Below are 23,232 nucleotides of genomic sequence, written 5' to 3' on the forward strand. Positions count from 1 at the left end.
GGAATACAGGCAGACACCAGAAGCTAAAAAAGACAAGGAAATAGATTTTTCCCTAAAGCCTCCAGAGGGAAAACAACTCTACTGACCTTTATTTTAGACTTCTGAACTCCAGAACTGTAAAACAATAACTTTGTGTTGCTGTAAGCCACTTGGTTTGTGGTAATTTGTTAAGGCAACAAAAGGGAAATAATGCAGTCTTCAATTAATGATGTTACTCCATGATTTCCCAGAAAATACATGTAGATATACACACACATACACGCACGCATACAAATTTCCTGATTACTCCATTTATTTATTGGTTTATTTTTTAACCAAAAGTGCAATAAATGCAAATGTTACACAAAGTTATATTTTGGCATTACCATTTCAAGCACAGACAATTTTCTGCATGTAAGAGTTTTTACTCAGAGAATATTACATAGAACAAATTGATAGTTCGAATTGCAGGCCATATTTGCTTTGCGAACATGCACCAAGTGTGGGGGGTAGAAAGGGAACATCTTCTACAGCCCTCGAGTCAAGTCAAGCGCACCATTTTCATGCATTTCAAAGCACTCTGGTGCTTTGCCTTTATTTTGCCCTTAGGCATTTTTCTGTGGCATGTCGTTAAGTGCAATTTAAGTGAAAGATAATTACAAGCCCCAAGAAGATTAAAAACTTGGTTTAGAAAGTGGTTCAAAAGAATATAACATTCAGAAAATGCTCATTTCCCATCCATTTTCTTACCAACCACCACCTACTGTTGCCACCTAATATCAAGTCACTCCACTGGAGTGAATGACACACTTTTGCAGCATTATATTTTATGTACAAATTGCATTTATTTTTATTCAAGTTGTCAAGTTGGTATTAATTAGACAAATTTACTTTCATTATTCTATTAAGCAATTCCGCGAGGGATAAGTGCATGTGGCAGGCCCAGAAATCTGCAGTTACAAGCTCCTCACAGAATTTCCTAATGAAAATTAATGCTCGAGAAGCACTGCCTTAGAGAATCACAGGGGAACATTTATTACAGGCGGTCGCCCTCCATCACATTCCTCAGTCCTTTCCCTTTCAATTGCTGGTGTTTGCAAAGGAAAGGCAAATTAATATTATTTTCATAAGCGTGTTATAATTTTGATGGAAAAACTGAGATCCTTTAAAAATCACATAGGCAAACTAACATGGCTTTTTCTCAATTATTCGCTTACTCCCTTCCAGTAAAACACCTGATTCCAAGTGGACTGCAAGTTGGACAATTTGCAGATATCCAGATGGAGGACATTCATCAAAGGCATTCCTAAATGACTGTCAAATTTTGATAAACCTAGATTGGAGAAAGAAGAAAAGAAATGCATAATTCCGCATACACAGGAAGCGCAGTATCTAATCGCTGCATACCCATGTGTGCATATATATGTACACACCCACACCCATACCCACAACTGGCCTGAATAATCACAACTAGGAAGAGTAGAGCCTCAACTACAGGTACTTTCTGTTTTTGCTTTTAACCTAGCAGTTCTTAGCTCTCTCCTTTTTTGCCTGAAAGGGTATAAAGGTTTCGACCCCTTAGCCCAGCGTGGTACTTCGTTAATTAACATTTCTTATGGTTTTCTCTTCCCACCTGCCCTTATGGCATTTTTCAGTATTATATCTGTATTTTAATTGCACTTTAAGTGAAAGGTAATCATGAGCCTCAAGTAGATTAAAAACTTGGTAAAAAAAAAAAAAAAATTGACTCTCTTCTGCCCAGTAGAACAGCCTGTAGGGTAACAGGTGGATTTTCCCCATATTTTTATTCCCTAAAGTTTATTCATTCATTTGTTAAGTATATGAACATACATTCCTTCATCTAAGAGAGAACAGATGTTATCCACTTTGTTGCTACTAAATCGTAAGTGTGCAAAATGTCGCCGATGCTAACATATCATTACTAACATGAGATACCTGTGCTGATCCTTATTTGCAAAGGGCAGTCAGGTCAATGGTGAAGAAGATAGATAGTCCCTGTCCTCACAGACTTTAAATTTAGTGAGGAAAGCAGTGGACTAAGAATTTCATTATCTTATGAAAAGGGATATGATCTGAGAAGTGTGAGGTGCTAAAGAGGTGCCGAATTTAATCTAACTTGCGCAGTGCAGGATGGGTGTGTGTGTTGCGGGGAGGGTGCTGCATTAATATTTGCTGAAATGAATTCAGTGCTTGCCCTCCACTTCCTTAGATCCTCAACACTGATTGTTAGAGGAGACTTATGAGTCATTCTTGACTCTTGATATTATAACCATGTCTTTGGTTTATTAGTTTCTCGATATGTTTACATAAGAGGAAGAGGGTTGCAAAGTCTTTAATATACACGCAGAGCTCTTGGCTTTCAAGGAAGTACTTTAAGAAATGATGCAACAAATACATTCAATTTAATGAATATTTATGGAGTACATACAATTTTCAAGGCTTTAGTGGTAGATACAAAAAATGAAGTCAATCGTCCTTGGTTTCAGAGGTCTTAAATGCAAGTGTGTGTGTATATGAGGCTGGTGGGCAGGAAACAGGGAAAAATGGAATGGGAACAAGAGAAGAACAAGTAAAAGCATGTACACAAATAATCAAAGAAGGAAACTTATTCCACAAGTGAGTCAGAAGATAAGAGCATTTGTTCACGATACAAATATTGGCCTGATGCAATTTCTTTTAGGAGAAAACAAACAATGAGCTCAGAACAATGGGAAGTTCTGAGAAAACAGCAGGTGACATAACCCCTGCATTCGAATATTGGCTCTTCCAGGAGGGGCCAACTGAACATACTCCACACTCCTCTTAGTCTGGGAACCGACCTCCTTGTGCTCCCCGGCCCCTGTACCATATTAAAAGGCAACTCCACCTTGCCCTTTACATGCCCTTTACTCTAACGAGATGATGAAATCTTGAGCCCAGCCACATGCCAGAGCATTGCCATCTTGGCACCTAGTGACTGTGTCTAACCCATGGTAGACACTTCATTAACAGCAGTTGAGCTGAACTGGGCACTCCATACATTATAGAACATATCATAAATTATCAATAAAGATTTGGTAACTTAGGTGGTGCCACTTTAGAAATCAAGGAGTAAAGGTTTTAGAAATCATCTTTTCAAGATTCTTGCAGTTAATGTGCAATTACCTGGAGAAGTAGTTAAAAATAAAGACACCCTCTGAAACTTTGATGCAGAAATGTTGCAGTCAGGATCCAGAAATCTGCTTTTTAAACAAGCTTCTCAGTTAATTCCAGAGCCACATTTTGAGAAACTCTGCTCTCCTTACAGAGCTTTCTAGCAAAACTATACTTGTCTTTCTGATTTATTGCACAGGTTCATCTTGAAACCCAGGGAGAAGGAATTTATATAATTCACACTGATGAATCATAGTAATGTTTTCATTTTTGAAAGTTGGGCAACAAAATTGCTCTTTGGGTGAAAATCAGACATGATTAGTTAGTCCACTCCTGACTAATTGTTATCTCAGCCCATAAATCTGAGCACGCATGCAAACCTGTACTAATGTCATGTAGGATACATCTCTACGCCTCTGTACAGCCATAGAGAGCAACCTGTACCTAGATAAAGGGAGGTATCTCAGAATTGTTTTAAACAAATGTCATTCATTTCTTTTTCTTTGTCTTTTTAAGACAACTTTTCTCTCTGTAGCCCAGGCTGAAGCACAGAGGCATGGACACAATCACAGCTCACTGCAGCCTTGACCTCCCAGGCTCAAGCAATCCCTCCACCTTAGTCTCCCCAGTAGCTGGGACTACAGGTGTGCATCACCACACCCAGCTAATTTGTTTATTTTTTGTAGGTCTCGCTATGTTACTCAGGCTGGTCTTGAACTCCTGGACTCAAGGAATTCTCCCGCCTCAGCTTCCCAAAGTGCTGAGATTACAGGTGTGAGCCACCATGTCCAGCCTTATCATTAATTTCAGGGTTAAATTATAAGGGTTTCTTGAGTTATCCAGATTCAATTTTCTAAATATCAGGCTGAACAAAACTTAGCTATATATGCATCCCCAGAAACCTGAAATACCTAGAAATTATGGGAAGCAACACTCAAAATGTCAGTAAATCAATATTGGCTAGACTCCTAAACAAAATAAATTTTCAGTAAACCCCATTGTGATTTCAGAATTAACACAGATTTTGTAAGAGTGCCATAGAGAATTAAAGACCTCAGTCTCCAAGCCATGGGAGTTTGCCTCTGGCAGCCATATTGAAATGAAGGTAATTAACACAGTTCATCTTGCAATAGGATACTGCTTTCAGGCTCTTTGAAATTCTACAAGCATCCCACCCAGACCCAGTAACCCTTTGAAATATGCTGAACCATGGCAGTTAACACACAAGGGGATCATTAAATGAATAAGAAAAGGCAGAGAAATCACAGTTTGTAACTGAGATCATTTCATGGGCAGTTTGCCAGCTATTTGGGAAAGTCTAACACAAAGGTTTCTTCATATGAGGCATTTATAAAGTGTAGTGCTATGACTCTACAAAATCACTTTTAAAATTATTTTAAAGGACATTGCCTTTCAAATTATTTTCTAAGTCCTGTTCCTTAAAAATTATTTTGATGTAAAAATTTAGGAGGCAGATGATAATACTATTAAATTTTATCAGCAACAGAAAGTAGTCTTCAGGACAAAGGATCAGGACATTTCCTATATGTAGTCATTGTTATCTGTTACACAGTGGAAACCATTCTCAGATATCAGATTATGGTCACTTTTGTCCAGACAATAATGATTATGCAGGCAACACTTACAGAGCACAGGCAGGGGTTTTGAAATAGCTGGCAAGGCTGAGAAACAATGATTTCACATCTTGAGTGAGAAAGAGGAAATATTTAAAAGTCATTTTAAAACGACCAAAATTGGAATAAAATACAGGCATCATCACAATAACCTGAAAAACAGTTACTTACAAGCTATAGTTACCATCAACGAGTATGTGAAGACACTGGCTAAGATTTCTCCCATAAACCATCTGAAACAACAAGATTGCTCTGATTTAGCATACTGATTAGGCATTTCCAACCTAATTCCAATGTGATGTTTTTTAGATTTACTATAGACACATGATTTCAAGGTTTACTATAAAACTACAGTTTTTTTTTTCCCATTTATTTTATTGCATTTTAGGTTTTGGGGTACATGTGAAGAACACGCAAAATTATTGCATAGGAACACACGTGGCAGTGTGATTTGCTGCCTTCCTCCCCATCACCTACATCTGGCATTTCTCCCCTTGCTATCTCAAGAGAGTGTGGTATTGGCAAATGGACAGACATATAGATCAATGAAAGACAGTAGACAGACCAGAAGTAGACTCATGCAGAGCAACTGATTTGAATTGAAGTGCAGAAGCAATTCAAAGGAAAACATACAGTCTTTTCAGTCAATGGTGTTGAAACAATTGGATATTTACATGCAAAAAATGAACTTCAACATATATAACAACCTTACACAAAATTTAACCCAAAATGGGTCATAGACCAAAAATGTAAACTGTAAAAGTGTAAAACTTCTAGAAGAAAACATAGGGGAATATTGACATGATCTTGCATTTGGCAATGAGTTTTAAAATACAATATGAAATGTACAATCCATGAAAGAAAAGAAATGAATAATTGGACTTTATCAAAATGTAAAACTTTTGCACTGTGAAAGACACTGCTAAGAGAATGAAAAGACAAGGTACAGTCTGTGAGAAAATATTTGCAAATGGCATATCTGATCAAGGACTTCTATCCATAATATATAAAGAACTCTTAAAATTCAATAATAAGAAAATAAGCAGCCCACTTGAAAAAATGAGCAAAAGATCTGAACAGACACTTCACCAAATATATGCAAATGGCAAATAAGTATAAGAACAGATGTTCAACATCATTCATTATCAGAGTAATGCAAATTAAAACAGTCAGATACCACTGCATACCTAGTAGAATGGCTAAAACCCAAACAACTGACAAACGAAATGCTAGGGAAGATGCAGAGCAACAGAAACTCTCATGCATTGCTGTTAAGAATGAAAATGGTGTAAACACTTGGAAGATAGTTTGGCTCTTGCTTACAAAGTGAAACACAGACTTACCATATAACCCAACAGTTGCACCCCTTGATATTAATTCAACTGTGTTGAACTCTGTGTCTGTGCAAAAATCTGCATGTGATTCTTTGTAAAAGCTTTGTTCAAAATTATCAAAAACTGGAAGCAACGAAGACACACTTCAATAGGTGAATGTATAAACAAACTGGTACATTCATACAAGGAATATGATTCAGCAGCAAAGAAGAATTAGCTAATTGTAGAATGGCATATTTATTATTGCTATGGGTTAGTATCTTTTCTTAGAGGAAGTAAATAGTTTTCTATATTAATCATATACAATCAAAATATTCCATAGGATAAACAATTGTTTCTAACAAAATAAGAAATGAAGGGAAGACAGAAATGGTGGGAAAAACTGAAGCCCCATAAGTGATGGCAGCAGCAGCCCATCTGGAGCAGGTGCTGCAAATACACCAGCTGCAGTAAGGGAGGCGTGGCCAGGGTTGTGTGCTACATAGAGCCTGCAGGAACTGGGAACAGGAGGTAGCCCGGAAGCAGGAGGGAGCCAGAACTGGAGGGAGCCCGGAACCGGAACTGGAAGGGAAAGAGGCCCGCCCTCCTAGGTGCAGCTGCGGCTGCCCAGCCACGTCTTCAAACCCAGGCATCCCTGCCCTCTTGGGGGCCTTGGAAGCCCCTCTGCCCCTGCAGGCTTGGAAGCGCCTGCTCCTGCCCCTGGCCTCTCTCTACTCCTGTTGCCTGCTCTGCTTTCCCAGCAAAGTCGTGGCTGGGCCCCCATGCTATCACAACCTAGCCGGATGTCTGCGCATTTCCAGCGGTACTGACAAGACGCTGCCTGCTGTCTCAGCCCCCTCCAGACTTTGAACACCGACCAGCGTGTGAGGGAGGCCGAGAGAGGGCTGAGGGCAGCTTCGCCCTGCAGGCAGCCCCCACCCCCACCAACAGCCTGAGTGCCATGGGTGATCTGTTGATGGTGGCAGGAGGCAGAGTGGATCCTGGGCAGAAAGGGGTGTGTCCCTGGTGAAGCCCCACCTTCCAGCCAGGGACCGCCTGAAGCCTGGGAGCCGGGCTGCCAGTTCCCCGGGAAGGAGGCCCAGAGTGAGAACTTACAGTGCTTTTTCTGGTCCCCCTCCCCTGCCGCCATGGCTGCCCATGGACCAATCAGCACAAAGGTCCTCCCTTCTGAGCCCATAAAAGCCCCCGGACTCAGACTCACAGAGAGGTTGGGACTATCAGCTATGGGAAGGAGCTACCCACTACTCTTCTCAACTTGGGATGACTTGCCTGCAGAAAGGAGCTACCCACTCTGCGTCTCCTCTCCATTGAGAGCTGGACACTCATCAAGATGACCTGCCTATGGATAGGAGCTACGTGCTGCATGAGGGCTGAACTCATCAGGACTATATGCCTGTGGAAAGGAGCTACCCATTTCAGGTCTCCTGAGAGCTGTTCTGTTGCTCAGTGATGTGCCTCTCTACCTTGCTCACTCTCCAGGTGTCTGCATGCCTCATTCTTCCCGGATGCAGGACAAGAACTTGGTACTGGCCAAATGGCAGGACTGAAAGAGCTATAACACCAACAGAGCTGAAACATCTCCCCACTCCACCTTGCCCAGCAAGTTGTGGAAAAGAAGGAGAGAACAGTTGCAGCCCCTTGGGGAGTGCAGACCTAGGGGTTCCCTAAGCCAAGGCTGAAACATCCTCCTTGGGGCTGTGTGGTTCCTGACATCTCCAGGCTTTTGGGTGCCACCTCATTTCCCTTGTCCAGATGCTGGTGTCCACAGCAGAAGCTGCTCCTGGTATGTTTGATCCAGCCAGCCATACCTCACATGGAGCTGGCACCTGTGAGGTGCCAGTTAGGGTTAGGGTTAGGAGTTGCCTGCCTCACTGCAGCAGCTGGTGTGTCTGGCTGTGCACAGTGACCAGACCCCACACTTGTTTGCTCACACATCCGTCACCATTTCACACCTTGCTTGCCCTTGGCAGGCATGTGATCCAGGCTGGTAGTGTTGGCCAAGCGCAGCCTGCCAGGCTGAGTGAGTGGAACAAGACCAGTGGACACAAGCAATACTTAGGAAGAAGGCGCCACCAGCAACAGAGGTTTCCAGCTGGCAAAGTGACACCCCAAGGATCCCATGACAAAAGGAGCAAAATTCAATGTGAGATCTAAGCTCATATTTCTGCTCCCTTCCCCACCTTTCTGTTTTTGGTAATAGTTACTTTTAAGCTAAAAAAATGAATGAGGTATTAATTCATGCAACAGCATGTATAAATCTTTCTGCATCTTGCTCTATGAAAGAAGCAAGACTGAAAAAGCTATGTTCTGTATGACTACATTAATATAACAATCTAGAGAAGCCAAATCTATAGGGACAGGAAACAGATCAGTGGATTTCAGGAGTTTGGGGAAGGAGTGTTTGACTAGAGAACCACAGAGAAACTTTTAAGTATGATAGAACTAGTTTGTATGGTACTGTAGTGATGGATATATGGCATTGTGCAACTTGTCAAAACCCATAAAATTTTGCAGCAAAAGAGCAAACCTTCATGCTTACAAATTTAGAAATATCAATCAGGAAGTTAGGGGATTCCAGGATGGAATGCAGACAAAATAATCTAAGTAGTATACATGTATAGCATAATCTTACTGAAGGGAGTAGGGAAAAATAACTTTGGAAAATGGAGTTTCAGCTGTACTCGAGTCAGGAAGATTGTTTCTCACAGTTGGTATTCATTAATTCAGATATGTCTGCATGTGTAAACTAGCATTGAACAAATTAGTAAGTGGATGCCAGATGGTGGAAACCTGGTTTCTAACTGTAGGAGCACGAGGTTACAGGGAGGCAAGGTGAGGAGAAGGCTAGAATGAAGCGTGTGGTATTGGGTTAGAGTTAGATATAACAATATGAATGATATTTTGCTTAAAATATATGCATAAATGGTTACAAAAATAATTTTTGATATGTAGGTACATATGGGTCAGTATACATACACATATTTCTTATTCCATCTACTGACTGGCTATAGAAGCAATAACATCCCAGTAGCTCTGAGCACACCCAGCACCTAGATCTTGGTTTCTAGTGTTCTATAATAGAAAGAATAAGGGGTTCTTAGAAAAAAGGCTGAGGGCTAGGGCAGGAAAAACACCAATTGAGTGTGAATTATCTGGTAGTAACAGAAGCAAGAAAGCGTTCAAGAAAAAAAAAGATTAGGAGCATGTGAAAAGGATACAGGAACCAACCTGAAAGAGCTCTCAATGGCAAGAGTCAGAACAACTTGCAAAAGAAAGAGAAAAACATTGTATAACGTTATAACCCAGAGTATAAAATAAAAATGTGTAAGTACCTACTGATATAAATAAATGTTTAAATAAATAAGTGAAAAGGGGGAGGCTAAAACTAAGAGGATGATTAAGGAAGTCTAGCGTCACAATGGGAATAGGTGCTCCCCAGTCGATTTAAGGAGAAAGCTATTTTATCTGCAGGAAGAGTGCTCACAAAGGCAGGGGTTGTAAAATGACTTGGTGTTTAACAGGCTAGAATTAGTGTGGTAGGGAAAAGGATAGTGCAGTGGGTCTGACATTCCTGGACCTGGGAGAATAAATAGATAGCAGGTGGGAAGATGGAAGAAGCAGATCTGAAGCTCATTAAGTAGCTGGACTTAAAGCTGTTGGCTAATTGAGTCTTATAAAGATGGCATTGGAGGGAAACTGGTAGGAGGAAAATTAGTTAGGAGGCTACTTGTAAAGGCTCAATATATATCTGAATCAGAGTCATGGCAGTGAAGAGATGGAGGTCTAGATGACCCACACCTGTATATTCCATAGCACATTTTGTCTGTGAAAAAGCTATTCAAACAAGTCAGACCTAACACCCCTTTTAAAAATAAACATTTCATTTAATAACAGTAATGCCTCTTCTTGTCCTGAAGTAAAGTTCTTAAGTAATATAACCCATCTACATAAGTAATCTAGAGATGATTTAAACTATATGGGAGGATATACATAGGGTATATGCAAATACTACTTCATCTTATATAAGAGGCTTTAGTACTCAAGGATTTTTGTATCCAAGGGAAGCCCTAGAATCAAACCTCCTTGGGTATTGATGGACAACCGTATTCAATGCTTGCACTTACCAGTTATTATTAATAATTTGTATCTTGAAAGTCCTCTTCTTTGGTACAGATTTTAAATCAATCTCTCTCTGTCTCTCTCTCTCTGTCTCTCTCTCTCTCTCTCTCTCTCTCCCCCTCTCTCCCCCCCACCTCATCTCTAACTTTATTACGACATCTATCTCTATTGCACTTCATAACTGCACATTGTTCTGCAGTGTGGACAAATGTAATTTATTCAGTCCTCTATTTATGGATATTTGGGTTGTTTCTATTTTTTGCTATTGCCAAAATGATGTGCAAGAGACCCCAAATAGCTAAAACAATCCTGAGAAAGAAAAAAAAAGTTGGAAGACCCGTGCTTTTCCACTTCAAAACACTACATGCAAAAGAGTGAGGTTGAACTTCTACTTTATGCCATATACAAAGATTAACTCAAAATGAATTAAAAACCTAAATGTAAGTGCTAAAACTATAAAACACAACAAAAGATAGGTGGGAAACTTGACGACAATGGATTTGGCAACGATTTATTGAATGTGACACCAAAAGCACAGACCACAAAAAAAGAGAAGAGGAGAAATTGGACTACATCAAAATTTAAAACTTCTGCACATCAAAGAACACATTGGACAGGGTGAAAAGGAAATCCACAGAATAAGAATAATATTTGCAAATTACATATCTGAGAAGGGGTTAGTATGCAGAATATATAAAGAATATTTTAACTTAACAACAATAAGAAAACAACCTGGTTTTAAAAATGTCAGAGTACTTGAACAGACATTTCTGTAAAAAAAAGATATACAAACATCCAATAAGCTCGTGGAAAGATGATCAACATCATTAGCCATCAGGGAAATGCAAATCAAAACCACAATGACCACCAGGATGGCTCTAGTCAAAAAGACAGACAATAGTAAATGTTAAGAATGAGGAAAATTTTGATTCCTCATAAATTGCTTGTGGGAGTGTAAGATGATGCAGTCCTATTGAAAAACATTTCAGCAGTTTCTAAAAATATTAAACATAGACTTACTATATGCCTAGAAACTTCATTCCTAGATATTTAACCAAGAAAAATGAAAATGTACGTCCATACAAAACTTGTACATAAGTGTTCATAGCAACATTATTCATAATGTCCAAACAGTGGGAAAAACTCAAATGCCCATCGACTTGATGAGTGGGTAAACAAAATGCGGTATATCTATACAATGGAATGTTAGTCGTCCATAAAAAAGAATGAAGTACTGATACATGATACAAAATGGATGAACTTTGAAAATATTATGCTAACTGAGAGAAATCAGACACAGAAATGTACATTTTGTATAACTCTGTAGGAAATGTCCAGAATAGACAAATTCATATAGACGAAGTAGATTAGTGGTGTGGGGGAGGAAGGAATGGAGAGTAACTGATAATGGGTACAGTGTTTCTTTCTCAGTGATGAAATTGTTATATAATTATAGTGGTGATGGTTGCACAATTTTGTGAATATACTAAAAACTACTAAAAGTACACTGAAAAATGATTTTTAAAAACTTTAAAAATGCAACAAATAGCAGGTTACATATGTCATTTCACACATGTGCTAGTGTATGTGAACAATAAATTATTAGAAAAGGTATGGCCAGGTAAAAGGAGACATGAAACTTTAAACCTGGTTGACATGATTGAACCTCCCTACTCAGGGATTTTAAGAATAAATTGTTGATCAAGTGCGGTGACTTACGCCTGTAATCCCAACACTTTGGGAGGCTGAGGTGGGCAGATCATAAGGTCAGTTCGAGACCAGCCTGGACAACATGGTGAAACCCCATCTCTACTAAAAATACAAAAATTAGCTGGGTGTGGTGATGGACACCTGTAATCCCAGTTACTCAGGTTGCTGAGCGGGGAGAATCATTTGAGCCCAGGAGGCGGAGGTTGCAGTGAGCCAAGATTGCACCATTGCACTCCAATCTGGGTGACAGGTCAAGACTCCATCTCAACAAAAAAAAAGAATTTTTTCACAGCAATGACGGAGCATGTCTTTTACTTCACAGCCTTGCCAAAAAAGTGTGACCAAGCATTTGAATTTTTGCCAATATGATGGGTGATGATGTCACTAGGTAGATTTGTTTCAAAAAAGAATAATATTTTTATTGTTTTTATTTTCAAAATGTGAATAATTTGAGAGAGATAACAAATATATACAAAAAGAGAAGAAAATATCAGAAAAATCCCATAATACAGAAGTTGTTAATAAAATCTGGTGAATATCCTTTTGGAAATCTCTTTATATGCATTTTAAAACTATTATTCTAAAATGAGCTCTGACATACATACAGCACAGCCTATAAAGTGTACAATTTGATTTTGATTTTTTATATAAACACCTGTAATTGCTACCCAGATTAAGATACAGAATATTTCCGCACCCTGTAAGGTTCCTTGGTTGTCCCTTTCACTTTATACCCTTGGAATAAATCACTATTCTTACATCTTAATAATTGATTTGTCTTGCCTTTTTCTGAATCATATATATATAGGTTGAGCATCTCTAAATAAAAAATTCAAAACCTGAAATGCCCCCAAGTTTGAAACTTTTTGAATGCCTACATGATGCCACATGTGGAAACTTCCACACCTGACTTCATGCCACAGGTGCACAAAATTATTTAAAATATTGTGTAAAATTACCTTTAGGCTATGTGCATATGAAACACAAATGAATTTCACTTAGATTTGAGTCTCATCCTCAAGATATCTCATCATGTATATGCAAATATTCCCAAAGTCCAAAATCCAAAACACTCTGGTCCCAAGCATTTTGTATGAGGCGTACTCAGCCTGTATATACAAACATACCGGTGTTCATGCCTCTCATCTATCACTTACATCTCTATGAGAAACACCTATGTTCTTGCCCACATCTATACATTTTGAGTCAATTTTTTAATTCAAATGAAATTATTTAGAATAATTTTAGATAAGCAGAGAAATTGCAAAATTAGGACAGAGGGTTCTCGTGGTCCCCAGCTTCTTCTACTGTTAACATGTGATATTACTCTGGTATGTTTGGCACAGTGAAGGAACCCATATTGGTACATTACTATGATCTCTACTCTGCACTTCATTTGGATTTTTCCTTTTCCGTTCCAGGATCCCATCCAGGTCATCACATACATGTAGTCATCGTGTCTGTTAGGCTCCTCTGGGCTCTGAGAGTTTGTCCCTCTCCTTGGTTTTGATGGCCTTGACAGTTTTGGAAAGTCCTGCTCAGATAATGTGTTGAATATTCCTCATTTTGTCTTTTTCTGCTGTTTTTCTTTTGGATAGACTGGGGTTTGGAAGACCACAGAGGTAAAGTGCCATTCTCACCACATTGCATCAAAGGGACATGCAATCAACATGGCTTATCCCTGTTAATACTGACTTGTTCAAACAGTTGCAGCAGTGTTGGTCCAGTTTCTCCGCTGAAGAGTTACCTTTTTTACTGCTTTCCTCACTCTACTCCCTGGAGGAAGGTTCTAAATGCAGCCCTCCCTCAAAGGATTAAGAGTTAAGCTGGACCTCTTAAGGGAGGAGTATCTACAAACATTAACCTAAGGAATATTCATTTATAGTCCCGTGAAAGAAAAGAAAGGGCTCCGAGAGCAACTTGGAAGTTTGGAAAACACAAATGAAGCTAGACGTGTTCCTTCACCACATTATTTCACCGATTATTATACTAATGCACATCATGGTACTCCAACTTGGGATATAGAATGCAGAATTTTGCAAATTTATTTTTAACTACAGGAGCACCACCCCGCCCCCCTAACTCCACTTTTGTTCTTTTGGTCCCATTGTGATCTAAAAATGTTTTGCAAACCTCATAATTATCTGGGAAGCTTATTTTAAAATACCAATTCTCAGTAAATCTAAATTAGTATCTCAAGAGATGGGATCTAGGACTTTGGATTTTAAAAAGCAACTCCTCCAAGTGATGCTGCTGTATTTGACCCGCAAAATGTGGGACTTGAGAGCAGGCAGCCCATTTTGTCCAGAGCTCAAGAACCATAAAGACCCCTGGACTGTTCTATTCACCTTTGTTTCATTGATTCAACAAATATTGAAGAACTCCGGGCACTGAGGATTCTGAAGTGAGGGAGACACACAATGTGTCCCCAAAGTCTGCTCTCAGGTAGCTCATATTCTTGTAGGGAAAAGCAGATCCCATTAAAATTTCAACAGATAATCACGTCACAGGTCAGGGGATAGTAAGTGCTCTAAAGAAAAGTAAAGCAAGGTACATGTGACAAAGAGTGACATGCTATTTATACAGGATTTTCAGGGAAGATCTCTCTTTGATTTTGTCAAGAAGTAACGCCACATGTAACAAGGATATCTACAGAAAGATTGTAAGAGGCAGAGTAAACAGCAAGTGCAAAGGCCCTGAGACAGGAGTGGGCTTAGCACCAAGGAACTTGATCACTGCCCTGGAGATTTGGACAGGGAAAGGAAAGAAGGCAGAGGAAGAACATGCAGGCCGGAGGGTAGAGAACAAACATACCTATAAGAAGGCATAAAGAGACAATTTACGTGGGGATATACAGATACAATGGGAAAGTGGAGTCTCTGCAGGGACCCTAAGTCCCATAGTGGGGACTTCAAGTTCCTTTGAACTCCAGGCAGGGACGCTTGGAGTATATCTGTAACAGGAGCCACTTCTTTCATGGACAAAAAACGATACAACTTTATGCAAGGTACACTAGGTTTTGTTTGCTTTCTGGGTTTGTTTTTGTTTTTGTTTTTGTTTTGAGATAGAGTTTCACTCTTGTTGCCCAGGCTGGAGTGCAATGGCGTGATCTTGGCTCACTGCAACCTATGCCTCCCGAGTTCAAGGGATTCTCCTGCCTCAACCTCTGACAGCTGGGATTACAGGTGCCCGCCACCACACCCGGCTAATTTTGTGTTTTTACTAGAGACAGGGTTGCACTATGTTGGTCAGGTTGGTCTCAAACTCCTGACCTCAGGTGATCCTTCCGCCTCAGCCTCCCAAAGTGCAGGGATTACAGGCGTGAGCAACTAAGCCTACCCTCCTTTCTAGGTTTTGTATGCTTTGTGACAGGATAGAGACGGGCAGTGAGAGATAGCAGGGTACATACCATGGACAGACAAATGAATAAATCTTAACCACAGAGCTACCTAAAATGTTTTGTGGAATAAGGCAAGAAAAATTATCAATCAATTATAGCTTCACTAATTATGAAATACCACTGTATGAAAATAAAATCCAAATTACCTTGCACATGCAGAAATCATTAAGCACACAGCAAGTAGGATTGCCTGAAAGCAGACTTCTTGCAACAAACTGGTTTCTAATACAAAGAACAAAAATAAATAAATAAGAAATCATTGCTGATTCAATCATCTTGGAACAAGAAAATCATCTCAAACTTCCCTTCTACTCACCAAAAACAAAAAAAGTTTTTGAATGTATGTCAGTTCAAGTGATGCATTATAAATAACAAGATAAAATTACCTAATGTTAGACAGGGCTGTCATTGGACAATTTTCTGCAAATAATTGCTTTCTTCAATCACTATAAAATAAAACTATAAAACTATTTACATAGCTTAGGACTTGCCTTTTGATTTCATTTTGGGGAAAGGCTTTGTAGAGTTTAGGATAATGTAAGAAACCTAACTCTGCGATTGCGATGATAATGATAATATGCCTAAAATCTGTAAAGTGCCTTATAATTCACAAAGAGCTTTCATACGTTAGTTCACTTAAACAGCACCACAACCCTGTGAGGTGGATGCCATTATCTTAGTTCTGCAAAGAGAAGAACAAGACTAAAAGAAATGATGAACCTGTCCAAGGTCACACAGCTATGAGATGTCACAGCCAAGATTAAAAAACCGCATCTAGACAGAACATAACATTTTGTCTAAAGTGAGCAGGGAAAGGCAATTGCAACTTTGTATACTGGAAGTCTCTAAAGACCAAAAATGAGAACATATATTATGAAACATTTGTCTCTGCAATCAGTACAATATTTCAGTACTGCCAAGCCACAGTAGTAACTACAAATCATCCAGCAATTATAGGCATAAGAGTTGAACCAATCATGAACCTCAGGATTATTCTAATCACCTTACACAAATTAAAACTGTTTTAAGGATTACCACATAAAAACCTAAAGGAGAGTATAAACAGATCTCAACTTCATGTTGGTCAAATGCTTCAAAAGCTCAATTTTGCAACAGTTGTTTAAAACTTGGAATGACTTTATGTTATGAATGCATTTATTTTTGCTATTTATGCCATGAATGAGGATTGAGTCAGCTAACAAAACTTACTTAGCCCATAATGCGGGTGGAATACTGAAGATTGGCAATTCAAAAAATCACAGTAGTAAATTATGTCACTGCAAATGTACAGTCGTTCATGTACATTGTGAATTAAGTTATTGTGAGTTCAATTGAACACTCAACCATCCTCCTAAAGTGTGTTTCTATTCTTAGCCTTCCCTGATTTTATGTGGAGTTTGGAAAAAATTTCCTCACAGAAAGAAATCCAGCTTGAAAAACTGCAAAGATCACTAGACTTGGATACTGAAGAATGAATGGGTTTAAGTTTGAGATCTACAAAGATGAATTGTGTGATTTGGGATGAGTTATTCATGGATTCCTTCCTTAAGTAGCCATTTGCTGAATACCTCCTTCAGCTCAGCTCAAGTGTATCCTCTTTCAGGAAGCCCACCTTGATTCTACTAGCTCCTCCTTGGCCCTTAGCTGCTCCCTCCGTGGACTCCCATTATACCTTGTTCATATCTTCATTAACTCTCTTTCCACATTGAATTAAAAATTCTGTGATATTTCTCTATATTCCTCCACTGGACTGCAAGCTCACTGAGAAAATAATCAGCATCTAGTTCCTGTTCTCCAGGGACAGTGCCCATATTTTCCTTGTGGAATCACCTCTCCCCACCTTTGGTGCACAGTTTAGCTGAAGTGACTGAGTTTTTCTGATTTTCCTCCAAGCATTTTTTTTCCTTTCAAGCTTTTTGGAGTTTCACATACTTATCAACAAGGTTTTGTCAATGTGAAACAGCCCTTTCCAGAACCAACAAATCAATTATTGACCTCTTGTCATTAGTCTAGACAGATGTAAGCTCTGTCTGCTGAACAGGAAACTGGAAAGGTGTAGGCACAGAGCCACCAGGCTCCACCATGGAAGGAGGATTTTTTCTTTTCTTTTTCTTTTTTTTTTCTTTTTGAGACAGAGTTTCACTCCACTGCCCAGGCTGCAGTGCAGTACATGATCATGGCTTACTGCAGCCTTGACCTCTTAGGCTCAGGTGATCCACCCACCTCGGCCTCCCAGGTAGCTGGAACTTTAGGCATGCACCACCACGCCCAGCTAATTTTTTTTAGAAATTGGGTCTCACCATGTTGCCCAGGCTAGTCTTCAACTCCTGGGCTCACATAATCCTATCACCTCAGCCTCCCGGGTAGCTGTCACTATAGGCATAAGCCACCATGCCTGGCTAATTTTTGTATTTTTTGTAGAGACAAAGTCTTACTATGTCAGCTAGGCTGGTCTGGAACAACCTTTTAAAGAGTAACAGACACAGAAGAGAAGAGAGGACAAAAGACAAAGAATGACAGGATCCTGCTCTATAAGCCTGGGATTTTCATTAAGATGAGTCAATACATTCTCCTATTGACTGATCCACTTTGAGTTGGGTTTCCATCCACTGGAACTCAAAAATCTTCAACTGATACAGATGATGTACCTACCTATATCCTTAGCACCTGGAACAGAACACACATGCAAAACCTACATGCAAAGGACTTAAAGGAAGATGGAGACCTTGTCCACCCAGGACTTCATAGGCCAGTGAGAAAGAGGACAATAAACGCTTTCTATAGCGGAAAATAGAGTGCCAGAGAACCAAGGGGAAGTAAAATGCTAACACCACCAGCCAGAAGGGGGTAGAGAAGGCGCATAGAGGAAGTCTCATCTAATTGGAGGCTTGAGGAAGAGTAGGGGAGCCACCCAGGTATAGCAGGTAGGAGAGATACTCCAGACACAGCCAAGAGGTTATATTTGTTCTGACAAAACTCTGAGCAAAGAGTACAAAGGTTAACTTTACCTGTCTGAATCCGAGTATTCTTATCTGTAAAATGGAGGTAGCGCAGTTATTAATTGGTCCATCAGCGATAAAGCATTATCTCTGTGCCTACGTGGGCATTTTGGAATTCGCAGATGACTAGGATCTAGTGCTCATATTTAAGGCGCTCACAGAAGCAAACACACAGTAACAGTGCAAATAATGGGCATGAGAAAGAGAAATCCTGGGAGCTAGGGGAGTGCCAAGAAGGGTGGGCTCCCTGGAGGAGGTAGCTATTGAGCCTCCTTAGGTGTTAATAATCTGTCATTGCAACATCTGGAAAGGGAACATTACAAACAAACAAACAAACAAAAAACTCTGGAGACTTGTCTAGTAGCTACACTGGTAACACAATAAAGAAAGCATACTGATCTTCAGGACGAGAACTGGAGACTTGTCTAGTAGCTACACTGGTAACACAATAAAGAAAGCATACTGATCTTCAGGACGAGAACTGGAGACTTGTCTAGTAGCTACACTGGTAACACAATAAAGAAAGCACACTGATCTTCAGGACGAGAACTGGAGACTTGTCTAGTAGCTACACTGGTAACACAATAAAGAAAGCATACTGATCTTCAGGACGAGAAGGGTGACGGCCAGTGAAGTGAATACTTATGATTTTGTGAAAGGAAATAAAGAGAAAATATTTTTTCCATTTAACTTCAACTTTATGTAACAATAACTTCACATTTACTTGGTATTCAGTAGACATGACACAGTATGCTAAGTACTTTAAGTGAGTTATTCTAGTTATTACAAGGTAGGAATTATGATCATCTCCATGTAGAGATAAAAATGTTAAGTTTGAGAGGGTTTGGTAAACTGCTTCTGAGTTATAGCTAATGGGTAGGGCGCTGGACTTTTAATCTCAGCAAGCCAATGACAGAGTGAGCTCTCTTCACCTTGGTGCAGCACCATGTCCAAACATGTTTAATCTGACATTAGCAAACTAGAGATTAAGGGACATGCTTGCTAAATTTATACCAAATGCCTTTATTATCTTTTGACTTTCTGTGGTCAGGAACATAAAGAATGTTCTTTTCGTTCTTTTTCTTCCTCCTCCTCCTCCTCCTCCTCCTCCTCCTCCTCCATCTCCCCCTCCTCCTCTTCCTTCTCCCTCGCTCCTCCTTCTTCTTCTTCCTCTTCTTCTTTTTTTGAGATGGAGTCTCACTCTGTCGCCCAGGCTGGAATGCAGTGTTGTGATTGCAACTCACTGCAACGTCAGCCTTCCTGGTTCAAGCAATTCTCCCTGCGTCAGCCTCCCAAGTAGCAGTGGTTAAGGTGTGTGTCACCATGCCTAGCTAATTTTTGTATTTTTAGTAGAGATGGCATTTCACCATGTTGGCCAGGCTGGTCTTGAACTCCTGACCTCAGGTTATCCACCCACCTTGGCCTCCCAAAGTGCTGAGATTGCAGGCATGAGCCACTGTGCCTGGCCTTTTTTTCTTCTTGTGTAGTATGTCCACTGCACAGCTAAGAATTAAAATAGCAAACATCTGTGTATCTTCCACTTTGCTTTATTGAAGCCTAACATTTTACAAACTAGTCTCAGGATTTTGTTTTTTTTTTTTTTTTTTTTTAGTAGACGGAGTTTCACTCATGTTACCCAGGCTGGTGGAGTGCAATGGCGCGATCTCGGCTCACCGCAACCTCCGCCTCCTGGGTTCAGGCAATTCTCCTGCCTCAGCCTCCTGAGTAGCTGGGACTACAGGCACGCGCCACCATGCCCAGCTGATTTTTTGTATTTTTAGTAGAGATGGGGTTTCACCATGTTGACCAGGATGGTCTCGATCTCTTGACCTTGTGATCCACCTGCCTCGGCCTCCCAAAGTGCTGGGATTACAGGCTTGAGCCACCGCGCCCGGCAGGATTTTCTTTTTAATAGAACAGCGAGGATTGAGTGCTTCTGGTGCCTCTAACATGACACTTGAAGGCAGTCATCTTCTCTGCAAAGGGTCATCTGGGCTCTAGCAGAGGCCCCATGTCCTCCCCTCTTCCCACAGTTTGGTACCAGCTCCTAAGGCCACATTGGTCATTCTCAGGCTCTGAAAGGAAGAATTCTTTGGGTGTGGCAAAGATTTTAAAAACCTGAACTCACCTGAATGATCTGAATTACTCTCTTGGAAATGTTCAGAAGCTGTCAACTGGGAATGAAGAGATGAGTCGTGGAAGTTTCCTCCAGGAGGTTGAGATGTGATGTGGCTGGAAGAGGTTATTGCAGACTCTGCATTCATCTTCCCTGACTCCCAGTCATCAGGCAGAGAAGAACAGTCCAAATCACCTACTGGAAAGGCAGAGGGGTTCAGTGAGAGAGAGAGAGAGAGAAGGAGAGAGAGCATGAGTGTTCACTGACTCCTCAATGCACAGTTAGTTCCTAATATTCAAAAAAATAGTATCATTGATACACTATTGCACTACCATAGTGGGATGGGAGAAGGATTTCTGGATGAGATGGTGTATTAGTCTGTTGTAATGTTGCTGATAAAGACTTTCCTGAGACTGTGTAATTTATAAAGAAAAAGAGGTTTAATAGATGCACAGTTTCACATGGCTGGGGAGGCCTCACAATCATGGTGGAAGGCAAGGAGGAGTAAAGTCTTGTCTTACATGGATGGTGGCAGGCAGACAGAGAGAGAATAAGAGCCAAGCAAAAAGGGAAACCCCTTATAAAACCATCAGATCTCGTGAGACTTATTCACTATCATGAAAACAGCATGGGAAAGACCCATCCCCATGATTCAATTCCCTCCTACCAGGTCCCTCCCACAACACGTGGGAATTGTGGGAGTTACAATTCAAGATGAGATTTGGGTGGGGACACAGGTAAAACATATCAGATAGCATTTCAATTTGTCATCATCTTTGAAGGTTAAAGAGAAGTATCCGGTGAAGAGATAAACAAAGGCCAGAGGCATCTTCACTGACATTGAGGTTTATATAGATGGATTTAAAAGACGTGTAGTCAGATGAACCTCCTATCTTTATAGGACCAAACTTTAGCAGTCAACTCCTTCTACTTCTAATTCATTTATTCATTTAACATTTATTGAATGTGACTGTGTATCAGAAACTGACCTAGCTGCTGGGATATAGTGGTGAATTAGAACAACATCTCTGTCCTTACATACTGCTGGGAGACAGGGGAGAAAATATCTTGTGATAAGTGTCATGAAGGAAATTCTCCCTCTATAAAATACACTGAAATGCTGGATAAAATATAGCAACCATCTGTTTAAATTTTTTATTCAAAGAGGCTATTTCATACATACATAGCTTCAAGAACATGCACCCATTTTCTTCTATGATGATTCATACATAAATATATTTTACTGGCCCTAAACTTAGCCTGACATTCTCACAAAAAAGTCAAGTTTATTGCAAAAGCATGCATGCAACATCAAGTGTTGAACATGCTAAGATGACTCCTCATAACAATTGGTGTCTTCAGTGTGAGGTCAACAAGGAATGAATTTTAATCCTTGATTCTTAGTTCGAGTCAGAGATTAAGGGATCCAACACTCCCCAAGCCAAAGCTTCCTTGGAAAGGATGAATGTGTTAAAAATGCCTTTCAACAACAGGGAAAGTTAAGCACCACACCTCTGACTCTACCACTGGAAGTCTCTCATTTGGTTCATCTGGCATAAATGTACCTAGGAATTCTCTTGGTTCTGTCTTGAGTTCTCTGTATCATATTCCAGGACTTAACTTTACTCTTGTGATCTTGGGTAAAAATTTGAGCCAGTTTAGAGCTCATTGACTTGGAAGCAAAGCCACTCAGAAAAAGTAGCCTTGGGATGTAGGTATTTTCTAGGCTGACATCTAAAAGAGATTGCACATGCCTGACAAATGTTATTTTTCTTTAACTCTATAGCTGAGCTCAAAAGAAGGAATTATTCCCAAAGGCCAAGCCAGGGAAACCTAGAACTCTAAGCATGTGCTGTGGATGAAGCTTCCAAAAGGGGTGGGGAGAGGGCCTTAGAAGTCATAGTAATCAAAGGCTATGGATTAACTGACATTAGGGACAAGGAAAAGGCCTTGATCTCAAGAGAGGCAGAAAACTGAAACCGATAGGACTCAAAATGCTGCTTCCTCAATAAAAACATGTCTAGGAAAAAACATCTGCCCACTAGTTCTAGGAGAAGCCATGAAAGCTTATCTCTTTTGGCCTAGGTAATGAGTGGGAGAAAATGTCTCCCCTAACGCTTTATAAGTAAGTGGGTTTTGAGTTAAAATTTATACTAACCTGAGAAGTTAATATTTTAAAAAGTCCCAAGCTGGTACTAACCCTGTGACATCTGCCAGAAGCCAACATAAAAACTCTCAGTGAAAACACACTGTAAGCCAATCTGCAAAGATTTCCCCAGATAAAGCCCAAAGGACATGAGCTCACAATCTAAAATTATAAATTATACAGAGGGATAATCTCCCATGGGTAAGGAGAATAAATATGGTGCTTCAAAAAAAGATAATCCTGCAGTGGGAGACAATGGGGGCAGCCATGAGGTTACTGTCTGGCTTTAGGCTTTGAGCAGGAGGCATGGTGTTTGGAGAAATCGTCCTAATTTATTTTACCTTGGGGGAAACTCTGAAGACCTGTAAAATTTTTGTTTTTTATTTTTGGGGGTTCTGTTTATACTCCTAGTATGTCCTTATTTTTGCTTCTTGTCTAAATAGGACAATCATTTCTATGGTCCATGATTTCATGACTAAGGGAAGTAGGCATATTGGCTGGGCAAATATTTGGTAAACTTACAAATTGTAGGACACTTAGATGGGAGGGGAACAAGGGAGAATAAGACACTGTCCCCAAAGAAGTTGAAATCTAGGGGGCCTGGGTGTGTGTGTGTCTGTGTGTGTGTACACACGAGTCAAC

General features: G+C 40.1%; 1 protein-coding gene across 2 annotated transcripts in view; it reads right to left on the reverse strand.

Moving 5' to 3' along the window:
* Positions 1-274: 274 nt before the first annotated feature.
* TMEM71 (transmembrane protein 71) overlaps positions 275-23,232 on the reverse strand; it is a 48,585-nt gene continuing 25,627 nt past the window's right edge. For both annotated transcript variants that reach the window (XM_032253826.1, XM_032253827.1), the window contains exons 6-9: positions 20,457-20,642; positions 15,476-15,551; positions 4,938-4,999; positions 275-1,312 (exon numbers count right to left, since the gene is read on the reverse strand). In XM_032253826.1, coding sequence (XP_032109717.1) covers positions 1,185-1,312; positions 4,938-4,999; positions 15,476-15,551; positions 20,457-20,642 — 452 coding nt within the window. In that variant the 3' untranslated portion in view covers positions 275-1,184. The remainder of the gene's footprint in view (positions 1,313-4,937; positions 5,000-15,475; positions 15,552-20,456; positions 20,643-23,232) is intronic.

The sequence above is a fragment of the Sapajus apella genome, unplaced genomic scaffold (assembly GCF_009761245.1).
Source record: "Sapajus apella isolate SASKATOON/1434 unplaced genomic scaffold, GSC_monkey_1.0 scaffold3, whole genome shotgun sequence".
Taxonomy (NCBI): domain Eukaryota; kingdom Metazoa; phylum Chordata; class Mammalia; order Primates; family Cebidae; genus Sapajus; species Sapajus apella.